General features: G+C 49.6%; 2 protein-coding genes across 2 annotated transcripts; both read left to right on the top strand.

Annotated features, from left to right (window-relative positions):
* Positions 1 to 1,415: 1,415 nt before the first annotated feature.
* LOC112891432 (DNA-directed RNA polymerase III subunit rpc3) lies at positions 1,416 to 10,798 on the top strand. The gene is made up of 15 exons (XM_025958285.1): positions 1,416 to 1,592; positions 1,721 to 1,865; positions 1,950 to 2,056; positions 3,149 to 3,236; positions 3,374 to 3,522; positions 4,162 to 4,308; positions 5,232 to 5,339; positions 6,433 to 6,532; positions 7,779 to 7,919; positions 8,305 to 8,342; positions 8,441 to 8,533; positions 8,705 to 8,788; positions 10,004 to 10,156; positions 10,365 to 10,481; positions 10,560 to 10,798. Exons 1-14 carry the CDS (start codon positions 1,524 to 1,526, stop codon positions 10,461 to 10,463), a joined length of 1,521 nt encoding a protein of 506 aa, XP_025814070.1. The 5' UTR covers positions 1,416 to 1,523; the 3' UTR covers positions 10,464 to 10,481; positions 10,560 to 10,798.
* A 6,276-nt stretch (positions 10,799 to 17,074) lies between these two features.
* Positions 17,075 to 21,185, top strand: LOC112894696 (aspartic proteinase NANA, chloroplast-like). Its single transcript, XM_025962481.1, has 2 exons — positions 17,075 to 17,716; positions 20,244 to 21,185. The coding sequence occupies exons 1-2, from the start codon at positions 17,079 to 17,081 to the stop codon at positions 21,154 to 21,156; spliced, it is 1,551 nt and encodes a 516-aa protein (XP_025818266.1). The 5' UTR covers positions 17,075 to 17,078; the 3' UTR covers positions 21,157 to 21,185.
* Positions 21,186 to 22,538: the final 1,353 nt, after the last annotated feature.

The raw sequence follows: 22,538 nt of genomic DNA, 5'->3' as shown, positions 1-22,538 counted from the left end.
TAGCCTACCAGCTCCTGCCAGAACAGCATTGGCCTGGTGGTCACGAACAACAAAACCCCACGCTCCTGCCAACTCCTCAGCCCAGAAAGCTGCATCCACATTTATTTTCTAAATATCATGAGGCAGCGGTACCCATCGTGGAACACACGCCCTCGCACTTTGCACACCATCACCGTTGGTAGCATCCGGGAGCTGCCGTGTTACCATTCGAACCCTGTATATGATCTCCTCAGTTGTCCTCCATTGATCACCCACGTTAGCCTTATTGCGGGCATCCCACCAAGACCAGAGAAATGCAACGATTAGAAGCTTCTTTTCCTCAGATAACGAAAGGATATGGGCTGACACTTGCCTGGCCGAGGGCAAACCAGCCAACCCGATCCTCTCATCTTCCAGGTTCAGAGTCCTCCAGCATTCTTTCACAAATTTGCACTTTAGAAAGCAGTGGCCGCCATCTTCATCCAGTCGCCAACACAACGGGCATCGGGTATCAATTTCCATTCCATGTCTGCTAATATTTCGTCTAACCGGTAGACTGTTATGGGTGAATCTCCAGAAAAAAATGCTTCACTTTTGGTGAGCATAGCAGATTCCAAATCTTCTTCCAACCGAAGCCATAATCTGAAACTTGGCCAACATGTGAGCTGCCTTCCCCATGTTGCCGGCCAGCATCTCTTTCTCTGCAATCATCAAGAATGTGGTAGGCTGACTTGACAGTAAAAATCCCTTTGCTGTCAAAGTGCCATGCTATCATATCCTCCATGCCATGTTTGATCGGAATGCTAAGGATACGTTTCCAATCCTCCTCCCCAAACACCTCCTCAACCATGTGCTGATCCCAATCACCCGTAGCTGGGTCTATCAACTCCGAAACTCTTGTCAATACTGTATGACCTCTTGGAGTAATCGGTCTTCTGATCACACCGTCTGGTATCCATGGGTCAAGCCAAATGTTGATGTGTGATCCGTCACCAACTCGCCAGATCAATCCCTTGTTCAGCGCTTGTATGCCCCGGACAATACTCGGCTACGAGTACGAGATGCCCGATTTTTCCTTCACTGCCAAAAGGTCACCATGAGGAAAATATTTAGCTCGGGGGACCTGTGCACAGCACATAAGTGAATGTCTGCTTTCAATACAACATAAGGTCAAAGTGGTCTTTGGTAAAAAAAAAAAAGAACAGCTATGGTAGAGCCTTCAGAGTAACGGAAGCGGTAAAAAGGGAAAAATGCAAAAAAGAACAATAAAAGGCATTTAGCCATTTACTATTTACCAACGCAATCACAGCATCATAATGGGTCCCACCGTCCAGCGAGACAATGCTGGCGCGTTACGCGCTGCCTACGCCGTTCAAGATGCGCCCGATCCTGGCCGTCCATGACATACATAAATTCCCCATCCCATCCTCCCCCACCCCCTCGAAGAGGGTTTAGGCGCGGCGAGCCGGCGAGACCACCACCGGCCACCGCATCTCGCACGGAAAACCCCCAGCGCATCCCTCGCCGCCGCCCGGCGCGCGGCCATGGTGTCGCAGCACGGCATCCTCCTCGCCGTCAGCATCATCTCCGACCACTTCGGCCCCCTCGTATCCGTAAGCCCGCCTCCGTTCCCTCCTCCTCCTCCCCTCCCGTCGTTCCTCGCACACTCGCCGAGTGACCGCGCGCGCGCGCGCTCGAATGCGATGCCCTAACGCCCGCACTCCCGATTCCCCTTTCGCAGAAGGTGTGCGGCTGCCTCCTGCGCCACGGCGCGCTGTCGCTGCATGAGATCGTCCGCCGCCTCGAGCTCTCGCCGGGGCAGGTGAAGAACTCCCTCCTCGTTCTCATCCAGCACAACTGCGTCCAGGCCTTCTCGACCCCTAGAGGCAAGCCCGTCTGCGAAACCCTCTCTTGTAGCATTTGATTTGATGCACTGCTGGACTTTGACACCACAATTGGGTGGCTTGCAGGGAGCGGCGGTAAGACGGTGACGGTCTACTTGGCCATCTTCGACAATGTCCTGCACCGGCTGCGCTTCTCAAAGTTCCTTTCTGTTGTCCGTGCGGATATTCCAGAGGTAGTTTACATGAGTTTGGTTGTAGTCGTTCCGTTTATGCTGATACATTTTAAATGTCAGATAAATTTGGAGTCAGTTGCTGCAGTTCTTTAATTGCTGAAATTTGTCAGAGGTTGCTGAATGTGTAGATGCATCTTCACCTTGATTAAAGTTCCAGAGTAGTGGTAGGGGTCAGTTGAGTTTCTGAGTGGTATACTGAAGATTATTATGACATGCTAAACAACCTAGAATGTGCACAACTTGTCAGATTTGGTGCTCAAGGTAGTTTGTACTCTTCGACTTCAGTATTATTTATGCATTCGTAATACTTCAATCTGCACTTCATGTTCAGAGAATAGCAAGTAGCTAATGTGCTGAACATATTCTTCTCACTCCTTCAAAGAGCAAACTGTCCATCTTGTTTGCACTGCTAAACCCTTTTTTTTCTGGGATGTGAAATGGTCTGTTTCATGCCCCCTATTCGTAAAGCTTGAGTATGTAAAAGATATTAGCCCAATGTTAATTTGAAAGCCTGTTGTTCTGAGTTATGACAACTCGTAGAAAGCATGTTGGTTACCATATATAAGTTCGATTTGATCGATTAACATTAGAAAATGCAACTTATAGTGTCCATCCTAAATGTTTGATTTATTTCATTATGCTCTTTTGCAATTTGTTAGCAGTTATTGGTCTGTGACAGTTGAAAAGAGAAATAACAGACATGGTCTTAAGTCTTCACATACAACTTCTCTTTAGTTGTTGTTCTACTTCTGCCACTGAAGTGACTTTCATTTCATCTAGTTATCTATCAGAAAGAATAATGTGTTGTAACTTTAGGGGTGCGTTTGGTTGTCGCCTAGCCATGCTGCAGTTTGCCGCGCCGAAGCTATGGTGAACCGCCTCGGTGTTTGTTTGGCACCATGAGTTGGCGTGTGCGGCAGAACTCATACACTTACCAGTTGATTTTTGCCGCCTAAGCTCGCCATAGGTGTGGTGAACGTTTCGTCTGTCGTACTTTAGGCGCGGCACCCTTGGGTGGCAGCCAAAACACGCCCTAGGTCCCAACATATTTTAGTCATCGTTGGCATTTTGATGACATTATGCAACTTGCAGTCAGAAGATCTTCTTGAAGGATTACTTCAGAATGGTAGGCTAACATTTGATCAACTTGTGTGGCGAACAATCTCTAAAATACCAGATGGTATGTCTTTTATTGAAGTGGTTATCTGACCATTATTTACTCGTTTGCTTTTTTATTGTCTGAACTTTGGCCTTTTTCAACGGCCTGATTTTTTTCCAACTTTATTCCTCCCATTAATGGGTCAGTACATGTTTCAGGCAGCCCCAAACCAACAAGGGAAGAAATACGAATGAACTTCAACAAACTTGTATATGCGCATTATGTGGAACGTTGCCCGAAACCGGAACCTTTTTTTGATCCGCTTATAGATGAGCAGCCTCCGTCCACAAGGAAGCGAGCTCCTAGAGTAAGTAACTTTTATTCCTTATTGGCCATTATGGGTATTAGTTTGTAGTCTTTAGAGTTCTGGACATATTCTACCTTGCTCCATAATGATTCATGCTCGTTTTGTTTTACAATAATATTCTATTTTCATCGAACTTGTTATTTCACAAAGTCCATCGAGTGCCCCTGTTTTAATACTGTAGTAGAGAAGGCATTTGATAGCGGCATGCATAGTCAGATACCATGTAATGTCTTTGATTTGGTGCCTCCTTTGTCTGTGGGCATTGCTGGCTTGGACCTGTATTGCGACATACTTGCATCTGATAATGTGTGCAGGAATAAAAATTGACTAGCCTACGCGTAGCCAAAGAGCATTCAAACCAGATTGTTAGATCACTGGTTAAGGAGTGTCATGACTGACAAAGTGAAAGTGGATGAGAGCAGGGATAAAAGGGAATAGCATACTATTGCCCCCACGTGATAGGAGTTGCACATCTTGTTTTGATCCTGGGCTGCTGATGAAAACATATCTTGCCATTAACTAGGTTTCTCATGTTAAACTGGTTTTTGTCTCCGCCCCTAATACCACAGTCTTGATCTTGTTACATGTTATATACATCATGATTGGCTGGGTGAGCTGACAAATATATCTTTGGGACAGGCTGTTGAGACGGTTCTTTCACTTGAGCAAAAAGTTGTCCGTACTGCAGCTCTATCTGATGCTGAAAGATTTTCTGAGATCCCATACTCCATGGAAGAGTCATCAAATGCAAATGATGATGATCATCATGCTGTTGCTGGTGGTAAGGTATTATGCTCTATTCAGTTATAGCTTATTAGTTATCATTATTTTGTCATGTATTGGCTTCATGCTTACAGAGCAAAATGTCTATGATGATCCTGATTCTGCCTTCCTTGTGTTAAACTAGAAAAAGCAACATGATATTCAGGTTATTGTGATTGAAGACGATGATATATAGACTATAGAGATGTCAAATCTATATTATTACTTAGACATAGATCCAAATGAGTGATGTTTTTGTTTTCCACACCTCTTTGGTATTTTTTAGCTTAATTTTTCCTAGATACCTTCTTTAATATAACGATATTCCTGCATGTTAGTGATTTTTTTTTGACCCAGATAACATATTCAGTGGTATAGATTTACTTATTTTGTTAATAAAAACTTAGGTTGATTGGTAGACACATTTGCACTGCATGGTATTCAGGATATATAGACTTGTGAAACGCCAAAACTGAAATTACTTACATATGGATCCAAATGAGCGTTATCTTTGTTATCCAAACTCCTTTCTTATTTTGAGCTTAAATTCTTCCCGGACAATACATTTTCTGGTGTCCATTTACTTATTTAGTCGTACTGTAGATTCGCTAAATTAAGTTCTGGATCAGTTGCGGATAAACACATTTAATGGTGTGGATGTAGTCTTAATTAGAATCCACCAAATTTTGGACAGATGTTTCCCTTTTTTATGAGTTGCAATACTTCTCCTTCTCTGAGATGTTTCTGCCACACATCATCATTGTGGTCCACCTAGTCGAGGACTAGATGTAACTTTTTCTTCGTTAGAATTTACATCATAGTCTTTTTTATGAAAGCTTTAAAACATGCATCATTGGTTTTCATTATATAATATTACACTGTTTGAAATCTGTATGAAATATTCTTCTCTGTTCATCTGCTAATTATCTTAATCAATTTTTTCTCAGCGGAAACATGAAGCCCTAGAAGTAGATGAAGAGGATTCAATAATTGCAGAAAATGAAGTGCTCTGGCGCGCAAATTTTGAAAGGTTCATATTTTGTTTAAAGAAGAAAGTGAGTACTCGTTTTTTTCTTGAACATGCTTATGTACTCGTAGAACTACTATATGTAGCATATCTATGTAAATGCATGTATTCGTGTTTTTTCCCATGTGCATTTGTGCGTACCTACTTTTCCATGTCTGCAAATGGGACTTCTTGAAGCAGAATCCTAGTCAAGCTAATTGCAAGCCAAATTATTCTAATTATGTTCTTTTTCTTAACTAATACTACCTTTGTTCTTAAGTATATGACACCATTGAATTTTTTCCTCAAATTTTGACCAACAATATTTATTTACTCAATTAGTTAAGTAAAGTAAACCAAGTACCACTAGATCTATCATCAAATGTATGTACTTTAGGTTTGACTTGCAATTTATCTATTGACATAAATATTTATAGAAAAAAGATGAAAATTCAAATGAACGAAAAAGTCAATGGTGCCATATATTTAAGAACGGAGGTAGTATATCCTATATACAAGCACGGTGCAACTTTTACCAGAAACAATAGCGGGGGGAGCCTTCTGGAAATTATATCAACAAATAGAATTAAGAACGGATGTGGAACTACAGAAAAAAGGTTTACCAAAATAAAAATTCATATATGTTAATTTCACATCAGACGTATGTAAGTCAAACATCACTTCTCTATAAAGAAAAAAGAATCATCCACCGGGAGAGTCGTCCCCTTGGCTTTGTCTTTAGAGAAGGGAGTACTGAACCCTTTAGAGAGGGTTACTCACATGCCCTGCGAGCACCTGGGTTCGAGCCCGAGTGGGCGGGCTCTTAACTGGAGGGTCTATCAACCGAGCTATTACTCAGTTCTCTCTGTAAAGACATCTTACAGAAGCTTATCATCTGTGGCACAGAGTTGGGTGTACTTTACAAGTTAAGTTGAAGGAAAATACAAAACTGTTAGCTTCACAATTTATATATATCATGTCTATATATGCATGAGGTACAGAAAAAGAAGAAACAAATATTAACAGCACATTTGTTATACATTTTATTTGTCTATACATGCTAAGTGCAGCTCAGTGAAGCATGACCTTGAACTATGTCAATGCCTACTGCTTCCTACTGCTTATTCTTTCTTGTACTGAAGTTCTGTGCAGACCGAAAGAAAGCAAAGCTGAAGGTTGGTACCCTTGCTATATGGGAAGCATTTTTTGAGGCCAATGTAACGAACAATGACAACAAGACTGGTAACACCCAATATCTTGCTCAAATGCTCAATACTAGACCATGAAATATAAGTGTTATGCACATTACCAGGAATTGAGCCTGGCTCAGTTTGTTGAGGGTGTGGATGTTACCCATACCAACCAAGTTCAATCCTTGTCAAGGTGAATTTGGGTGCCTATTTCATATATAATATGAAGCCACATGGTTGGTCCTAGATTGATCCAGCTTTTGTTTTTTAATAGGTCTCCTGCATACTTCATGAAGTTGGACTATTTTTTAACATATGTCTCTGTTCTGAATGTGCATCTGTTTTTGTCTTGCCTCATGGTGCTGGCTGCAGAGCCTCAGGCCAAAAAAACACTTACTTTGCGTCCACAGCTCCAGCTTGAAGAATTCTTGGAGCTGTGTATTCCTAGCTCCAGGAATTCGTGGGGCTGAAGTTCTGTGTACTCAGCAAGTGTTTTAGTGATAGAATAAAATATACATTAGGCAAATTTATTTTAGCTTACAACCTCAAATCTGTTGTGGAGCTATTAGCTGGAGCCAGTTTAAAACTATACTAGTGTTAATGAAGATACTATAAATTTTATTTATAGTAAACCACAATGTGATAGTTGTTCATTAAGTTTGCAATTTTGAACCCATTTATCTGTAAGGGTCTTCTATGAACCAGATACTTGGATCATGTCATACTCATACATTTAATCCATTTTAAAATGCTACTCTATATGCAACGACCAAAGAGGCATAACATCTTGTTAATAACTAATGGTATTAGACCATTATTACTGACATAAGAGGCCACTCATATCGTTAACACCATCAGTAGCAGAGGTGAAGGATTGGAAAACACAGTAATAATTTCAATGTTGATCTCTTTGTAGGATAACTGTTCTGAAATGAGGAAGCCCGATGAACTGATAAACTATTATGAAATGAAGTGACTAATAGTTAAATCAACACTGGTATGGCCTTAGATGAATTTGTGCTGTTTTATCATTTTTCTGAATCCCTAAATCCTAAATTCCATTTCTTATGTGATCCTCACTTTACTATACACAATAAAAATGTTGGGATTTTTTTGGGCACTGTGGGGTGGGAGCATTTCTTATGTGATCTATATATATGATTATTTTTTTGGTTTCCAAACTAAATATTTTGAAAGCTATTTGATGGACAAAGTATCAAATTTGATTGTATCTTGGCAAAGTTTCAAGTATTTTGATGAGATGAACTACTGTAGTAATGAATTTCCGACTTTTGCAGTGACATCACCAATGAATGGAATTTTGGAGAGAGTAGGACAGAAGGAAGGAGGTTCATCAATGACAGTGGATCAGATAATAAGTGCATTGAATGATCTGGAGTGCATCTCTACCACTAGGGACCCAGAACAATTCACTTTCGGTAAGACTTGTACTTAATTATTTGTTGTACATGAACTGGAGGCTGGACTGTTGTATCACAGTATACATGAAGTGTCTGGTTATCTGAATTCCTCTCTGCTTGAAACTTTAATGCATCAATTTTGTGTCATTATTTGGTACATACAACCTTAACTCTGCTCTCAAAATTAACTAGCTTGTGAGGTTGCTGACCTGATGCTGGTGGTTTTGACTTAACATGCTATTTACCTATGTAGCCTTGCTTGAACAACATGCTATTTACCTATGTAGCCTTTCTTGAACACTGATGTAATTCTTAATTTGGACTTCCACTATGACACTATCAGCCTTGACATTACAAGCTATTTATGTAAGATTTTTGCATGACAGTTGTGTGTTCTTTGCAGATTTAAACAAATTGGTCGAGACATGTCGAAATGATGAGGTACATGAATTCTTTACTGTTTCATCCTTTTATTGTTTATGGTTACTCAAATATCCTTAAATCAGACCCATATTGGTTCCTCTTCTTTGTGCATATAGGTAGAATCTCTTGTGAAAAAGAAACACGGGCAAGAAGCTTATACAATCTTTAGGTTATTGCTGAAACAAGGTGGTCCAGTTGAGACTGATGAAGTAAGTAATTTTCTATGCTGAGGAAATTGCACTCTTTTGTATGTTTTCAGATGCAATTTATATGCATCAATGATGCATTGCTCTTCATTACGCTGGTGTGTTCATGTTTTTTTTTTTCCATTCTGTTACAAACTTCAGTGCATGATGCTAGACTTCCATCAAAATTTGCAGATTACTGACAGGACAATTTTAGACAAGCAGATTGTTCATGAAACTTTATACAAACTTTGGAAGGATGAATACATAGATTCAGAGGTTTGTTGCATAAACTCTACACATGTAGCATTTCTTGCTTGGATAAGCTTTGTCTACTCCCATCCTTTTTACAATACTTTTGTCCCTTTACTTTGGAGTTGCTGCTTCAAAATAGTTTTCAGTTGAAGAAAATAACAGTTACTTATTGCAATGTTTTTGCTCTCTGCCCCTACTTTAATGATGTGAAAGGGGTCGACTGGTTTAGTATGTCATTTAATAGGGCATATCTGGACATTTCTTGCTAACCTTCTCTTACTGACCTCTGGGTCTTTGTGAGTAGTAGTTGTGGAATAAATATTGCCAAATAGAATGAGTAGTTTGGAATGAAGAAAATCTCAGACTGTTTTTGTCTTCCATATCTATTGAACATCAGTGTACTTATACATTGATGGATGTTACCAGACAGGCTACATTATCATCTTTAGAAATCTTCACAGTGTGCACATGATTGGCACAATGGATGCTGTTAATGCATGTGCCAGTTGGGTGGGTGGGTGTTTGTGGTGGTGGTGGTTTGATTGGGCAGATTTCCATATTACTTCCAAGATGATTTGTGATCTAAGGATACAAGGTGACCCTGGGTTTTCAGGGTCAGAAGAGGTAGAGAAAATGCCTTGACCGAGGGTCCAACAACCAAGTGCTGAATGTTGCATCTCCAGGAGGCTCACTTCTGCGAATGTTGCTTGAAAAGTCAACTTTTAACTCCTCAACCTACACGGAGACTTCTGGTAGCAACTATATTTAGCTAATCAATAATTTAGGTAAACACAAATAATTTATATGAAAGTGATTTTACGCAACTGATAATTCCTAAAGCTGAAGGCATAGGAAAATTTCAGATGCTTATATTACCACTGTTCTTTATGCTTTTGCTTGCTCTTAATGATTTACCAATATATTACAAATTAACTATTCTTCTGGGAACATATCAGCCGTACCACCATAGTCCTTGCCAAATAGAATACCATTTTATGGAGAGTTCAGTTTTTATTTTTCCTAGAGCAAAAGTTTCAGAATACTTCTACCTGATCGATAGATTAAGCCAAGCATGGATTCAGCAGTGAAGACAATTGCTGAACTGTTACACTTGCCAGTTGCCACACATCCAGTAGAGTAGTAGTGAGTTAAATATCTGTAAGCATATTGTTCTGTACTTTAAATGGACACAACAAAAGAACTGCTCCTGCTTGGAATATAAGTCAATTATTTTTGCAGAGAGTCCCTTCTGCGGCATCAGGAACAGGAAATGCACAGTTTTTTGTTTGGAGAGTGAAAAATACATATCGGGAACATTACATCGATCATCTTTATCATGCTGCTTTAAACTTGCGCCAGATGGTCAATTGCATGGCTGAACTTTTGCTCGAGGTTAGCTATTAATCATCTTCAGCAATTACAATAATTCCTTGTAGTAACTTGCCGCATTCTATAATCTAGTGTAAAAATTGCAATGTAAGTTCCTAGTCTTGCATCGCATGTTTGCCGTATCTTGTTGTCCAGAATTGATCTTGACGCAAAGTCAGACAATTTAGAGTACACTGCTGTGCATCTGAACCTCATACGTTGCTTATTTCAGGGTACAAAGGATGAAACTAAACTTCGGAACAGAAAGAACATTTTGATCCTAGCTCTCACTAGACATGATGAGTCCCTCATGCTGTTCCATGATTTTTGATAACACGAAGAGATGCTGGTATGTCATATTAACATGCCGTACTGTGTAAACTTACTGAATATCGTAGCTTACCCTTTTGCATGTTTCTTCTCTCAGGTGACCTGTCAGTCGAGCAACCTGCACCAACCAATACTAGTTCTTCGATGAGTGCTCGCTGTGTCATAGCTTCCAGTTTGAAAGTGGACATGAAAAATCCCAAACATTTCGTTTAAAGTCGAAACTTTTGTTCCGTCTGTCAGGTAAATTTGACGTGCATATGCTCCATCTGCTAACTGGACTCCTTTTGATATGCACCGAATTTGATAGGCGCCGACCATTCGCTGCCTTTCTTTTCACAACTCAATAGTCATGATGCCAAATATTTTACCCTTTGGTGCGAAAAGCACTCGCTGACCCGTATCCTGCTCTTACCGGGCTGTCACGGATGATTGCAAGTGGATAATCAAGTTGCAAGGGCTCGGATATTGCGCCACTTGTAACGGCCACCATCGTTATCGTCTGAACCGAGAGGTCGCCAACCGCGTGGCCATGCATGTATGACCATCAGACCATGGACTTCCTTCGAGACGTGCGCTACCGTATCACGTCCATGTGCGTACCGGCGGCTTCCAGCTCAGGTACACCGCCGTGTCAGGTCAACTGAAATTAGCTGGAGGCAAATACGAAGCCAGCCAGCAACCGAAGCTACGAACCATCCATCCGCTGGGGAATGTTCGGCGGCGTACCAATCGGCGCATGAAAAGGCTGTGCGCAAGTCAGAAGTGTTCAGCGTACAAGACAAATGCCGTACGTACTTGGGGGTCCATGATTGTACGCGCGTCAATCCAGCATGCGCATGCGTATCTACACGATGGGAAGCAGCTGTCTTTGGCATGGCCCTTTCAGTGCGCCAATATGGATCGAACGGCGCATACGTTTTTATGAACTTTATTAAAAAGTAATGGTACTTCCAAGTGGCTTCTGAAAAATCCCAAGCTTCTGAAAATCGCCGTGTGCGTGTAGCTCTTGTAACTTTATTTCAAGCTTGATGAGTTCCCTGCTTCGAGACAAGACGTCAGTTTCGTAACACGGAGAATCCGGAGCGGGTGAAGCGGTATGCAGTTGTAGAAATTCAGAGTTCTGAGGTGAGCATGTACGTGCCTGCGGTTGTTGGCAAAGTTGGATGTCTCTTGAAGCGAAGGCTCCACCGCCTGCCGAACGGCGACGAGCTGTGCCTGCTGCTGCGACAACTTGCTGTACATTGCAGTACAAGCAATCCTCCATGCAGTCATGCAGACACACTCCATCCTCTGCCGCCCCGAGAAAGGTAAAGCAATGTCAGTCAGCTGCTCAGCTTCACCACATCACCTTGGAACTCTGTCACCTACTACCAGGAGGCTACAATGATACACGATCACAGCAGAGGAAGACATGCAACCTCCTGTTGATGCCTAAAAATCTACGAGTACGTGTACGAGAAAAATGGAGGAGGTGATGGGATCCTTCCGATCGGTTTCACCTCCTGCTGATGCAGCATTGGTTAGTGTATTTCCCTCCTCTGCGGCTCTCTGCGCTACCGCTGTGGATAGACTAATGGAGCAGCACCGAACACGCATGTGGTGGTGTCACCCTGCGCCCCTGACGCGCCACGGTCGATGGGCGGTGAGCTGGAGCACAGGGCACCAATGGCCAGCACGCTCTCCGATCCCCTGGGGTCCGTCCCAGCAGCCATGTGACGTGACAGCATATTTGCCTGGGCATGTGGCCTGGCTTCTTGCCCTGCTCGGGGGAAAAAAGAAAAGTTCAATCCCCACCACGGCAACACAACACGCAGCTGCGGACAAATTTCAAGCCTCCCAGTCCCCCTCCGCGACGTCGCTGTTATCGTGTCCGACCGGCCGGCCGGGCATGATCCCGCGTGGGAACTGGGATTCGGACGCCGCCGCCTCCGGACTCTATGTTACCCCCTCCCTCCTCCTCCTCTCGCCAGAATCGGAATTGTGCGTTTGTTATAGTAGCGGATCAGATAGGGCAAAAAAAGAAGAAGAAGAAGCTAAATGATTTGGACGTAGCAACCGCTGACTGTTCCGGCCCAATCAGTACGGTGTCGCGTCTCGTGAACATGCACGGTCGTATTGGCTCACACTGATTGCACGTTAGATTGATGATGCGTCTTTTATTTGACGGCCTTTTTCTGAAGAGCTTGGATCATGTGATCCATGGCTTGAGGATCGTGTACTCTTTGTTCAGCAGAATCCGCCATGCGCGCGACGATGTGGCAGAGGGAACCGAGGCCTGCGGAACGCCAGCCGGATGGGCACGAAATACGGGTCCGCAAAGCGCAACGCGCTTGCGAGATCGAGCCCCCCGACAGGCGAACAGCCAGCCCGGCAGTCCCGAACCCCCAGTCCCCATGCGGGGCTGCAGCCAGAGCTGCTCGGCGAAAGAAGGGAGCGCAAAGCCCTAGGCGCGCCCGTGACGTGACGGGCGAGCAGCAGCGCCCATCTTGCCCTGCTCGCTTCCTCGAGTGCCTGCCGATGCCGAGGGAGAGGGACATCCCCGCCGGCATCCGTAGCCACCGCTCGGAAGGCCCGGCGCCCCGGCAGCGCCTGGGTCTGGGTCGCTGGCCCTCGGCACATGGCCAGCCAGAGAGCCCAATCGCCCCGGACCCGCGCCGCGCGCGCGAGCTCCGACCCACCCATCGTTGCCTTCCTGCTCGAGAACCGACGCCCCGCCGCGGCGGATACGCGCCGGCCTCGGGCGCCGCGGTTGGGAGCCGGCGGTGGTGACGTGGAGGAAGAGGCCATGCGCGTCACGACGTGGGTCGCTGCCTGGCTGAGGAGTGAGGACTGGATGATACGATCCCCCATGTGGCCGTGACGAGGACGCCCTTTTTGTCATTAAACGACGCCATTGCTGCGCTTCGCAGTTCAATAATCCAGCTTTGCTTGCTTGCTTGCGATAGTCGTGTGCGTACACACAAGGGCTGCGTGCCGCGCTGGCTTCCTCCGTTTTCCCACCACTGACCGTCGTGTTGCGTGCTTCTGCCGTGACGGTTCTGCACGCGTTCTCCTCCCCTCTCTCTCTCTTCTCCTTTCCCCCTGGCATCTCAAGGATAATCATGCCTCCCCTTCCACATCATCGATCATTTCCAACGGACAACCGTACGATCCGTAGAAGCTCCGGATCCGACGGCAGCCGGCTTTCCTCGATGATTGCGCAGGTTACAATACCGTACGACGATATCGATTGCAGCAGTACGATTTAAGTATGAGAGGGCGGTCAGCGGCACGTACGAATAATGCAGACGACGGGACCAGCCCTCTAGCGAAGTGCTGCCTCGAACCAACCAACGAACGGGTGCTCTCGTACGTCAACCATGTCCGGTCTTCCGCGGAGCCGAGAACGCTCGCTCAGGCACGGAGCGATGACTTTTGCCGGCGATCATCTGGGCCAGGCCAGGGTGCGGGCTCGTGTCGTGCATGTGGCTTACGCGCGCGCGGCGGCGGGGCGCGGTGCGCCGCCGCGTTCAGCGCCGGGCATTAGGGGCCGGCACCAACCTAACCACGCGCATCCCCTACATTATCCAACCCGCGCGCGGCGGTTGCTGCTGTACAGCGCACAGGCGTGGCATTATCTCGCGCGCGCCGCCTGCCGGTAGCTGGTCTGCGACGACGACCCCCTCCGGAGTAGAACATGCACGGCCAACGGCAGAATTCCAAGTAAGCCGGCTCGGGGTACAACTGTAGAAGGCTTCAGGTTCAGGCTACGTCGGAGAGAGATCGATCTAGGAGCACTAGTTTAAGCACAGGTGTCCGCTACGTGCATCCAGTAGGTACTCGTACGGTAGCTGACTAGTAGCTGGGCATAGGTCCAGCAGGATAGGATAAAGGGACTTTAATTTGGCTGGGGCTATGCAAATAGGAAATCCACCGTATGTCCGTGCTACTCCCTTCATTTAAAATTGTATGTCATTTTAATATTTAGATATATAATTTTACTCTATATATTTAGACGTAGCGTATACCCAGATACGCAACAAAAAATTATATAAAAAATTAAAAAATTTAAATAACCTATAATTTGGAATGGAGGGAGTAACAATCAATAATCCTCTGTGCAAAACCAGACTCACCGAGAGCAGTCTTCTACAATTGTTTTTTTCCTTTTCTTTCCCAAAAAAAGGACACCATTGTGACGCCATGTCGCCGTGTTCACCTTCGCCTCTCTCAATACGCCGCGCCGCGAGACCTAAGTCAGGTTCATTGAAGTGCACAACCCAAGCCAGCAGGCACATTATGGCCCGTAGCCCCCGCACCTGCACTCCTTGGCTACTCCACTCCGCTGCTACGCATGCGTCGCACGGCGGCGAGCGGTGCGCGTTATCCGAACGAACGAGACGGCAGCAGCTGCAGCGCGTGCATGGCCCGGCCGGCCCCCATTTGTTGCGTGCCGGCAACGCACGCAGAGGGGTGCGATCGAGCTCATCGGTCCGGACACGGCCAGTGCAGCCTCGAAAGCAAGAGGGAACCGAGAACGTCGCGGACATTGACACGACACGCCTGCAGCGCTGAGTGTGGACGCGATCGTGGTATAGTGTATAGAGTGGTCTACTTTTGGCTTCATGTGTGGCTTTTCTGGAGGAGTGTACCTGTGTACGTGAAGTTGCTTCGGAGCTTTCGGAAGTAACGCAGCCATGCACATTTTTTTGGTCTGGCGTGCGTGCTGCGAGAAAGTGATATCGATCGACGCTTTGTTTTGGAGCGGGTCAGGTAAGTGACAAAGCCACAAATTGCGTTGATGGGGAGATATATAACGAAATGATGAACTGATGATCCAGCAGCGCCTTACACGCATCCGTTGGCGATGGTGGGAAATCTATTCCTCGCGCGCGCTGCTGGCGCGCGAGCTATCGCAGAAGGGAGGCTCCCTCACTGCAGGTGGGCCCGTGCACTGTGCTTCTTTAACCTCGAGCTCGAGATGGTGGTTGGCGCCGAGGTCAGGGGAGGGAGTTTGCCGGGGAGTGTGGTGTCCGCCGGACTTAGAAGAGAGGGAAGGGGTGGTAAGGAAGACCGGCGGCGGTGGAGGGTTGCGGGGCGACGGTTTGACAACCGGTGGGCTAGGGATCGGGTGGGGGCGCGGTGTTCACTCGGATAGGGATGGCACCAGGCGGTGAATCTAGCGGCGAGCGGCGCGAGCCTTCTCAGCGATGGCTTCGCTGGCACTCGCACATGCGAGGAATGGACACTCCCGGCGATGGACTGATGTGCATATCAACAGCAGAAGCATTTTAGCTCATGGTAAACATACCCCTGCTGCTCTGCATCATAAGCGCCTCATTTCAGTAGTTTTATTTCACCGTTTCCGAACATTGGACAACCATTGTAGCGTCCAATCGATCCAGACAAGGGCGAAGCAGGCACTGGTAGCAGGTCAAAGCTACATGCAACTTGATCCGAAACAGAAGCATCGGCAGCTCGATCTGCTCAGTGCTCAGTGCAGGTCACCAGTGGTTACCAGAAATGACCGATCTGCTCTACTGCCCGGCCCTCGTTGTCCCTTGCCATTACACCGGTTGGTCACGTCGAGCTTGACCGCACCATTGCCGGTGCGCGCGCTCGCGCGGTGCCTTCTGTTCTTCTTCCCGTTGTTTTCACCAGGCTCATCACCGCTTCATTTTCCCAAATTGAGCCCATGAATCAAGGAGAGCTGCATGACACGTCCGCATTTGCAAAGCAAGGCGAGCACAAAAGTTGACCAGATACGGCTGACGTCATGTGCTCAGTGCTCTACTTCTACTCTTCCTAGCTCCAAAGTACAGTGCATTGACCTTACGGACCACAAGGTGTACCACACCGTACCTCACTCTTTATCCCAAACAAGGCACGTTAAAAATGTGGCGCACCCGGCGGCACACACCATGAAGTCCTGTACGTCCCATACGGAAAGACGGTCAGCCTTTCAGGCGGGCCACGCGGACGGCCACCCCAGCAGGCAGCAGCAGCCGCAGACGGGATGCGGCGGATGCGCCCGTCATCCGTGCAAACGAGAGCGGGATCCAACCGAAATCCATCCGGCGCGGCGAAGCGGGGGCTTTGACCAGCGCCGAGGGAGCACCTGCCCGCGGCCAGCAGGGCGCGCACAAGCACCAGGCGCGCCACCCACCCACGGCCACCCCCATGTCCATGTCTGGCCACGAGCCACAGCGCCAAGCCAACAGCGCCAAGCGCGGCAGGTGCCGCCCTGCCCCTGCCCCGCCCTAAACTAAAAGCTCTCTGCTATGCGCCCAGGCCCTGTAAAATAAACAAGCGAACCGCCTCCGCCTCGCAACATAAATACGCGCTCCGAGGCCGCGCACACACGCAGCCCGAAACGCGAGCACAATCAAGGCCTGACCACCACCACCATTGCCGCCGCCGCAGCCGAAGGAGCAGCAATGGCAGCTCGTCTTGCTTAAGCGTCGAGGAGCGAGGAGCCATACGCGCGCATTGCCGGCGCCGGCGCGAGCTGCCGCGCGCGCCGTAACACCGCGCGACGCCGATCGCCGGCGCCCATTGCGTCCGTGGGGTGGGTTGGCTGGCCGCCAATCTCTCGCTAGCCAGCGGCGCCGCCAAGGAGCGAAGCGGCGCCCCGCGAATGGCGGGCCGCCGAATGATACCGCTGCTGGTGCTGGCGGCCGCGTTCCTGGCCGCCGCCGCCGCCGGCGCTGGCAGCAACAGCAAGTCCTCGGCGGTGTTCGAACTGATCCACTGGGAGCGGCCGACCTGGACCGAGCTGGCGCGCAATGACCGGGAGCGCATGGCGTTCATCTCCTCGCGCGGGCGCCGCCGCGCCGCGGAGACGGGCACGGCCAGGGCCAAGCCCAGCAAGGCCGCGCCCGAGTCCGAGGCCTTCGCGATGCCGCTCTCCTCGGGCGCCTACACGGGCACCGGCCAGTACTTCGTGCGCTTCCGCGTGGGCACGCCCGCGCAGCCGTTCCTGCTCGTGGCCGACACCGGCAGCGACCTGACCTGGGTCAAGTGCCTCCGCCCCGCCGCGGCCGACGAGCCCGCCTTCGAAGCCGGCTACGGCTACGGCGCCCCGGCGCCGGGCGTCTCCTCCCCGCTCCCGGCGCCGTCGTCCTCCTCGCCGCCGCCGCACGGGCGCGTGTTCCGGCCGGACGACTCCCGGACATGGGCGCCCATCCCGTGCTCCTCCGAGACCTGCACGGCGTCCCTGCCCTTCTCCCTCGCCGCCTGCCCCACCCCCGGCAGCCCCTGCGCCTACGACTACCGGTGAGTCCTCCGCCACCACCACGCGCTCCGCGTTCTCCTTCGCATTCCATTCCAATCCAATCCAATCCGTTCCATTCCCCTCGTAACATAAGCAGAGCCTTTAACCCCGTTGCTTTACTTATAGTCCTCTAAACCTCTGCCGGCGTTAATGGCGGTCTCCGTCGATCGGTCGAACCCATCATCGGTCGATCTGGGGGTGTGGGGCGTGCGTGGTTAATTCGGGCACTGGCATTGATGAGATGCGAGGAGCAGCAGCAGCAGCTGCCGCGGCAGCCTGCAATTAGTGGCTGCCTTGTTGGTTGGTGGGTGAGTGAGAGCCGCCCGGGAGATCTCGCGAACGCAAATGCCAAGCCGTGGCGCCGGCAACGGCGAGGCAGCCCGGGGTGGGCATCGGGGGGCGCGTGTTCAATGCGGCACAGCTTCCGGCTCGCCAGCGTCTCGCCGCGGCAGGATGACACTGTAGCACTGTGCTCTTGTGATTGGGGGTCACGCGATGCCAGCCGGAGCCGACCCCCCTTGGCACCTTGCTGATCGCGACTCCGGCCGGTTTCGAGGGGGATTCGAGGGGTGGACCGACGACGATTGCGCTGCAACTGAGCAAGCAGGTTCAATGCGTCTTGCCGTCCCTTTTTTCCAGTCACGGAGGCGAGGCGGCGGCGAGGCACGGAGCCGTCGTGCGTTCAGCGCCCTGCTCACCAGTCACCAGAAAGCCGAGGAACCCCCGGGCGAGGAATGAACCTGACGGCTGACGCTACGCCGATGCCGATCTCCTTACCGATCGATCGATCGATCTCAGAGGCGTGCCTCGGCGTCCCGATAAGCGTCATGTTACGTGCACGCGCGCGCGCATGTGCGCTGGATCCTAGCTCCAGAAAAGGACGCCCATGGCGGGCGAGCGGGCGGGCGGGCATCGATGATGTGTCACTGCTGCCTGACCTGCCTCCTCTGTTTTTTCCCCTGTTCGCGCGTCGACGCGGGAGGTCGCCTAGCGGGGTGCGTTCGTGTCTCGTCTTGGCGCTTGCTGCTGCAGACCTGCCTGCCGTGTCCTGCCACCACCGGCGCCGCAGGGAGGCGAGCGCCGCCGCGAACATGGCGGGTGGCAGCGCAGCGTGCCTGCCGCCGCAGCAGCCACGCCCCGCGTCTGCCCCGTCATGTGCGCAGCGGATTGGGGTGTACTCCATCCCCGCGCCATCGGTGGCCGTGTCAGCTTGTCAGGACATTGAACATATTCCTAGGCACACAAGGGGGGTTCGGTGGAAATATCTAGGCCGCATCTGCGACCAGATGTTTTTTTATCCCCCTCCCCTTTCAAGTTTTTGTGCTTCTCGCTGCCGCCATTGCCATTGCCCAAAACCCTCGCCAATTCGCCATGGCGCCCGCCCGCCCGGAAACAGCCAGCCGCTGCAGCGCCGGTACAGGACGCTTCGGGATTCCACGGGGTCGTTGGGGGGGCTTCATGTGGAGTGCACAGCAATGCATCTGCATGGCCAGGAGGACATCCTGGTCTCATCATGTTCCTCTGCCTGCCAAGCTTGCAGCTCCCGACCTGTTCATCGACAATCAAGTGCGGCCTGCTGTCTGCAAAAAAAAATGTTTTTTCCCTGAAGATTTCGATGCTGCTTCGATTTCACTAGTATGATTGCCTTATCTGCCTACACTACCCGTAGTACCTACCGGTAGCACAGGGTGCCCTGTTTCGGCAAAATACTATGCACCCGTGGACTTGGGGAAACGGGGAGGGCGCCAAGCGTCACTGGTGAGGCTATATGCAATCCGTTCTCCCGGACCATGTCCGGGCCACGTTCCCGCCGGTCAAAGCTCCTTGTGGGCTGTGGCTGGCCGGATTGTTAGAATACCTGCTCCTCCAGTTCAAATGCTTGGCGTCCAGTGGTATGATCGAGCCGCTACGATGGATGATTGCCATCGATCGCTGTCGCCCTGCCGAGACAAGCAGCGTAAGGCTGCTAAATCTGGCTGGCGCTGAGACCACAAGGATGCTGGGTCCATCCATTTCTTGGATCCTTTGCCGCACAGTTCGTGAAATGAAAAGACATGCGAGCACCTTTCTCCTTGTTCCTGCCGTTTTAATGATTGGGCTCGAGAGGGCCTGCGCCTTCTGAACGCGAGAGCAGTAGCTTGCAAGCCAGCCAATCAGCCATGGCCATGGTCCGTGGAGTGCCACTTCTGCTGCCTGCAAGTTGAGAGTAGGATTCTCATGCTGCATAGATACGTACGAACGGTATTGTATGCCAGTGTCTTGTTGGAAAATTGTACAGTTCGTGTTCTTGATCAAACCTGGTAGTGGTAGCATTCAGGAGATGTTTGGGTAGGCGTACAGGCAGCTAAACCAAGTAATTCTTTAACTGCAATTTGCAGAAAAAAAACAAGATAAAAGAACTTTGTTTATGGTCGGAGTAGATGAGGATTCACCGAGGTAGCGGCGGCGGCTAGAGGAGATCGATCGATCCTCGAATCGCGCCATGTGCCCAATGCATGCGGCGGCTGACCGCCACGTAACGCCTCGCAGGTACAAGGACGGGTCGGCCGCGCGCGGCACGGTGGGCACCGACTCGGCGACCATCGCGCTGTCGGGGACGGGGCGCGGCGCGGCGGCGGCCGCGGCCAGCAGCAGGAGGCAGCAGCGGCGGGCCAAGCTGCGGGGCGTCGTGCTGGGCTGCACGACCTCCTACAACGGCGACAGCTTCGTGGCCTCCGACGGCGTGCTCAGCCTCGGCTACAGCAACTTGTCCTTCGCGTCGCGCGCCGCGGGGCGCTTCGGCGGGCGCTTCTCCTACTGCCTCGTCGACCACCTCGCCCCGCGGAACGCCACCAGCTACCTCACCTTCGGGCCCAACCCGGCCCTGGCGCCGGCCGCCAGGACCGCCTGCGCGGGGACGCCGGCGGCGGTGCCCGGCGCCAGGCAGACGCCGCTGCTGCTCGATCACCGGCTGCGCCCGTTCTACGCCGTCACCGTCAACGGCATCTCCGTCGACGGGGAGCTCCTCAAGATCCCGCGCCTCGTCTGGGACATCGAGAAGGGCGGCGGCACCATCGTCGACTCGGGCACGAGCCTCACGGTGCTGGCCAGCCCGGCGTACCGGGTCGTGGTGGCGGCGCTGAGCAAGAAGCTCGCGGGGCTGCCCCGGGTGACCATGGACCCGTTCGAGTACTGCTACAACTGGACGTCGCCGTCGACGGGCGAGGACCTAGCCGTGCCCGTGCCGGACCTGGCCCTGCACCTCGCGGGGTCGGCGCGCCTGCAGCCGCCGGCGAAGAGCTACGTGATCGACGCGGCGCCCGGCGTGAAGTGCATCGGCGTGCAGGAGGGGGAGTGGCCCGGGGTGTCCGTCATCGGCAACATCCTGCAGCAGGAGCACCTGTGGGAGTTCGATATCAAGAACCGACGGCTCAGATTTATGAGGTCGCGGTGCACGCAATGATCGGCCCAGCGATGATCCGTCATCGTCCCCCCTCCCCCCCACCCCCCCCCCCCCCTCATTTTTTACCCCATGTGGTGGTGATCTTGCTGATTCTTTTTTTTCCCCTTTACCCTTGTTCAGATACTAATGCAATGAGAAATGTACCTTCTTGCAATGCAAAAGTGATAAGCTGTAATCAGTTTTCCTTTTCTTTTTCCCACCCTGCTGTTTTTCTCATCCCGGTGAATATATGTTCAGAGTTCATTTCATCCATTTCTGTTCCTTATATTATCTCATCAAGTTATACAAGATTTTGCCTTTTCAAAGTGAAATGTAACCACATTAAAACGCAATCACGATTTGATCTCAAAACTGAAGAGCTAAAATACATCAGTGCATTTTAGCTGTCTCCCGCACTCAGAAATATTTTTTGGCGGCGCGTGGTTCCTTAATTAGAATTGTTCATCATGTTGTAATGGGATTTTTTTTTGGGTGGGGGGGGGGGGGGGGTGGGGGCGGGCAAATAGGTAAACTTGTTGAGACAACCTTTAGGCTCTCATCAACCGATCTTTTGATGAAATCTTCAAAAAAGTGTTGAGATTATACTCAAGTAAGCATCTAATAGCTACTGGAGACCGTGTTCTTCTTTCAAAACCTGCAAGAGATACATTATATTATCAAAGGAGTACAGCTTGAACCTAGCCGGTTTTCCACAAGGGAATCCAAGAACTGGGAAAATACATCAGGTAGCAACCTAATGAAACCAAACTAAACACCAGTCATCTTAAAAAATTAACAATACCAGTTCTAACTGTTCGGCTAGTGGGCTGTTCTAAACAGCTCATTCCTGCCGCCCTTCAACATTTCGCCCTCGAAGACAAGACGATGAGGGAACTGGAACCTTTGCTCTCGATTGGAGGGGACTCTGCTCTGACTCAAATTAAAGTTGCCAATCCTAAACAGATTGTGTGTACTAAAGGACACCTCGTAATTCGACATCAAGGAGGACAGAATCCCAGTTTTGTCTGCTGAATGAACACTGGAATAGGAGGGTGATTCGAGTCTCTTCCTGCTCAGTGTCAAGCAATTCCACATCGCTTTAATTGATCGGAAGTCCAACGAGAGAGATACATACAATTTATAGAATGTTTCCCAGCAGATAAAGTGCAGATATAATGCTTAAACCAACTTCATGCCAGTGAGCATTTTGGACAAATTGTCTAGACATAGTGTACATCTAGATACATAGCAAAATATATGTACGTAGAAAAGCTAAAACAATCGTAATTTGAGATGGAGGGAAAAAGCTAAAACAATCGTAATTTGAGATGGAGGGAGTAATCTAGTACAGCATTCTACTGACACTAACTGGCTTGTTTTGTAACATACTTTCAAGGTAATTG

The sequence above is a fragment of the Panicum hallii genome, chromosome 5 (genome assembly GCF_002211085.1).
Source record: "Panicum hallii strain FIL2 chromosome 5, PHallii_v3.1, whole genome shotgun sequence".
NCBI classification, from domain to species: Eukaryota; Viridiplantae; Streptophyta; class Magnoliopsida; order Poales; family Poaceae; genus Panicum; species Panicum hallii.
Note: the sequence above shows the minus strand (reverse complement) of the source record. Positions and strands in the feature narration are given on the sequence as shown.

Coding starts and splice junctions, on each gene's coding strand:
- LOC112894696 (XM_025962481.1), top strand. CDS start 17,079: ATGGCGGGCCGCCGAATGATACCGCTGCTGGTGCTGGCGGCCGCGTTC. Junction 17,717..20,243: donor CCCTGCGCCTACGACTACCG/GTGAGTCCTCCG, acceptor AACGCCTCGCAG/GTACAAGGACGGGTCGGCCG.
- LOC112891432 (XM_025958285.1), top strand. CDS start 1,524: ATGGTGTCGCAGCACGGCATCCTCCTCGCCGTCAGCATCATCTCCGAC. Junction 3,523..4,161: donor CAAGGAAGCGAGCTCCTAGA/GTAAGTAACTTT, acceptor TCTTTGGGACAG/GCTGTTGAGACGGTTCTTTC. Junction 8,534..8,704: donor GTCCAGTTGAGACTGATGAA/GTAAGTAATTTT, acceptor CAAAATTTGCAG/ATTACTGACAGGACAATTTT.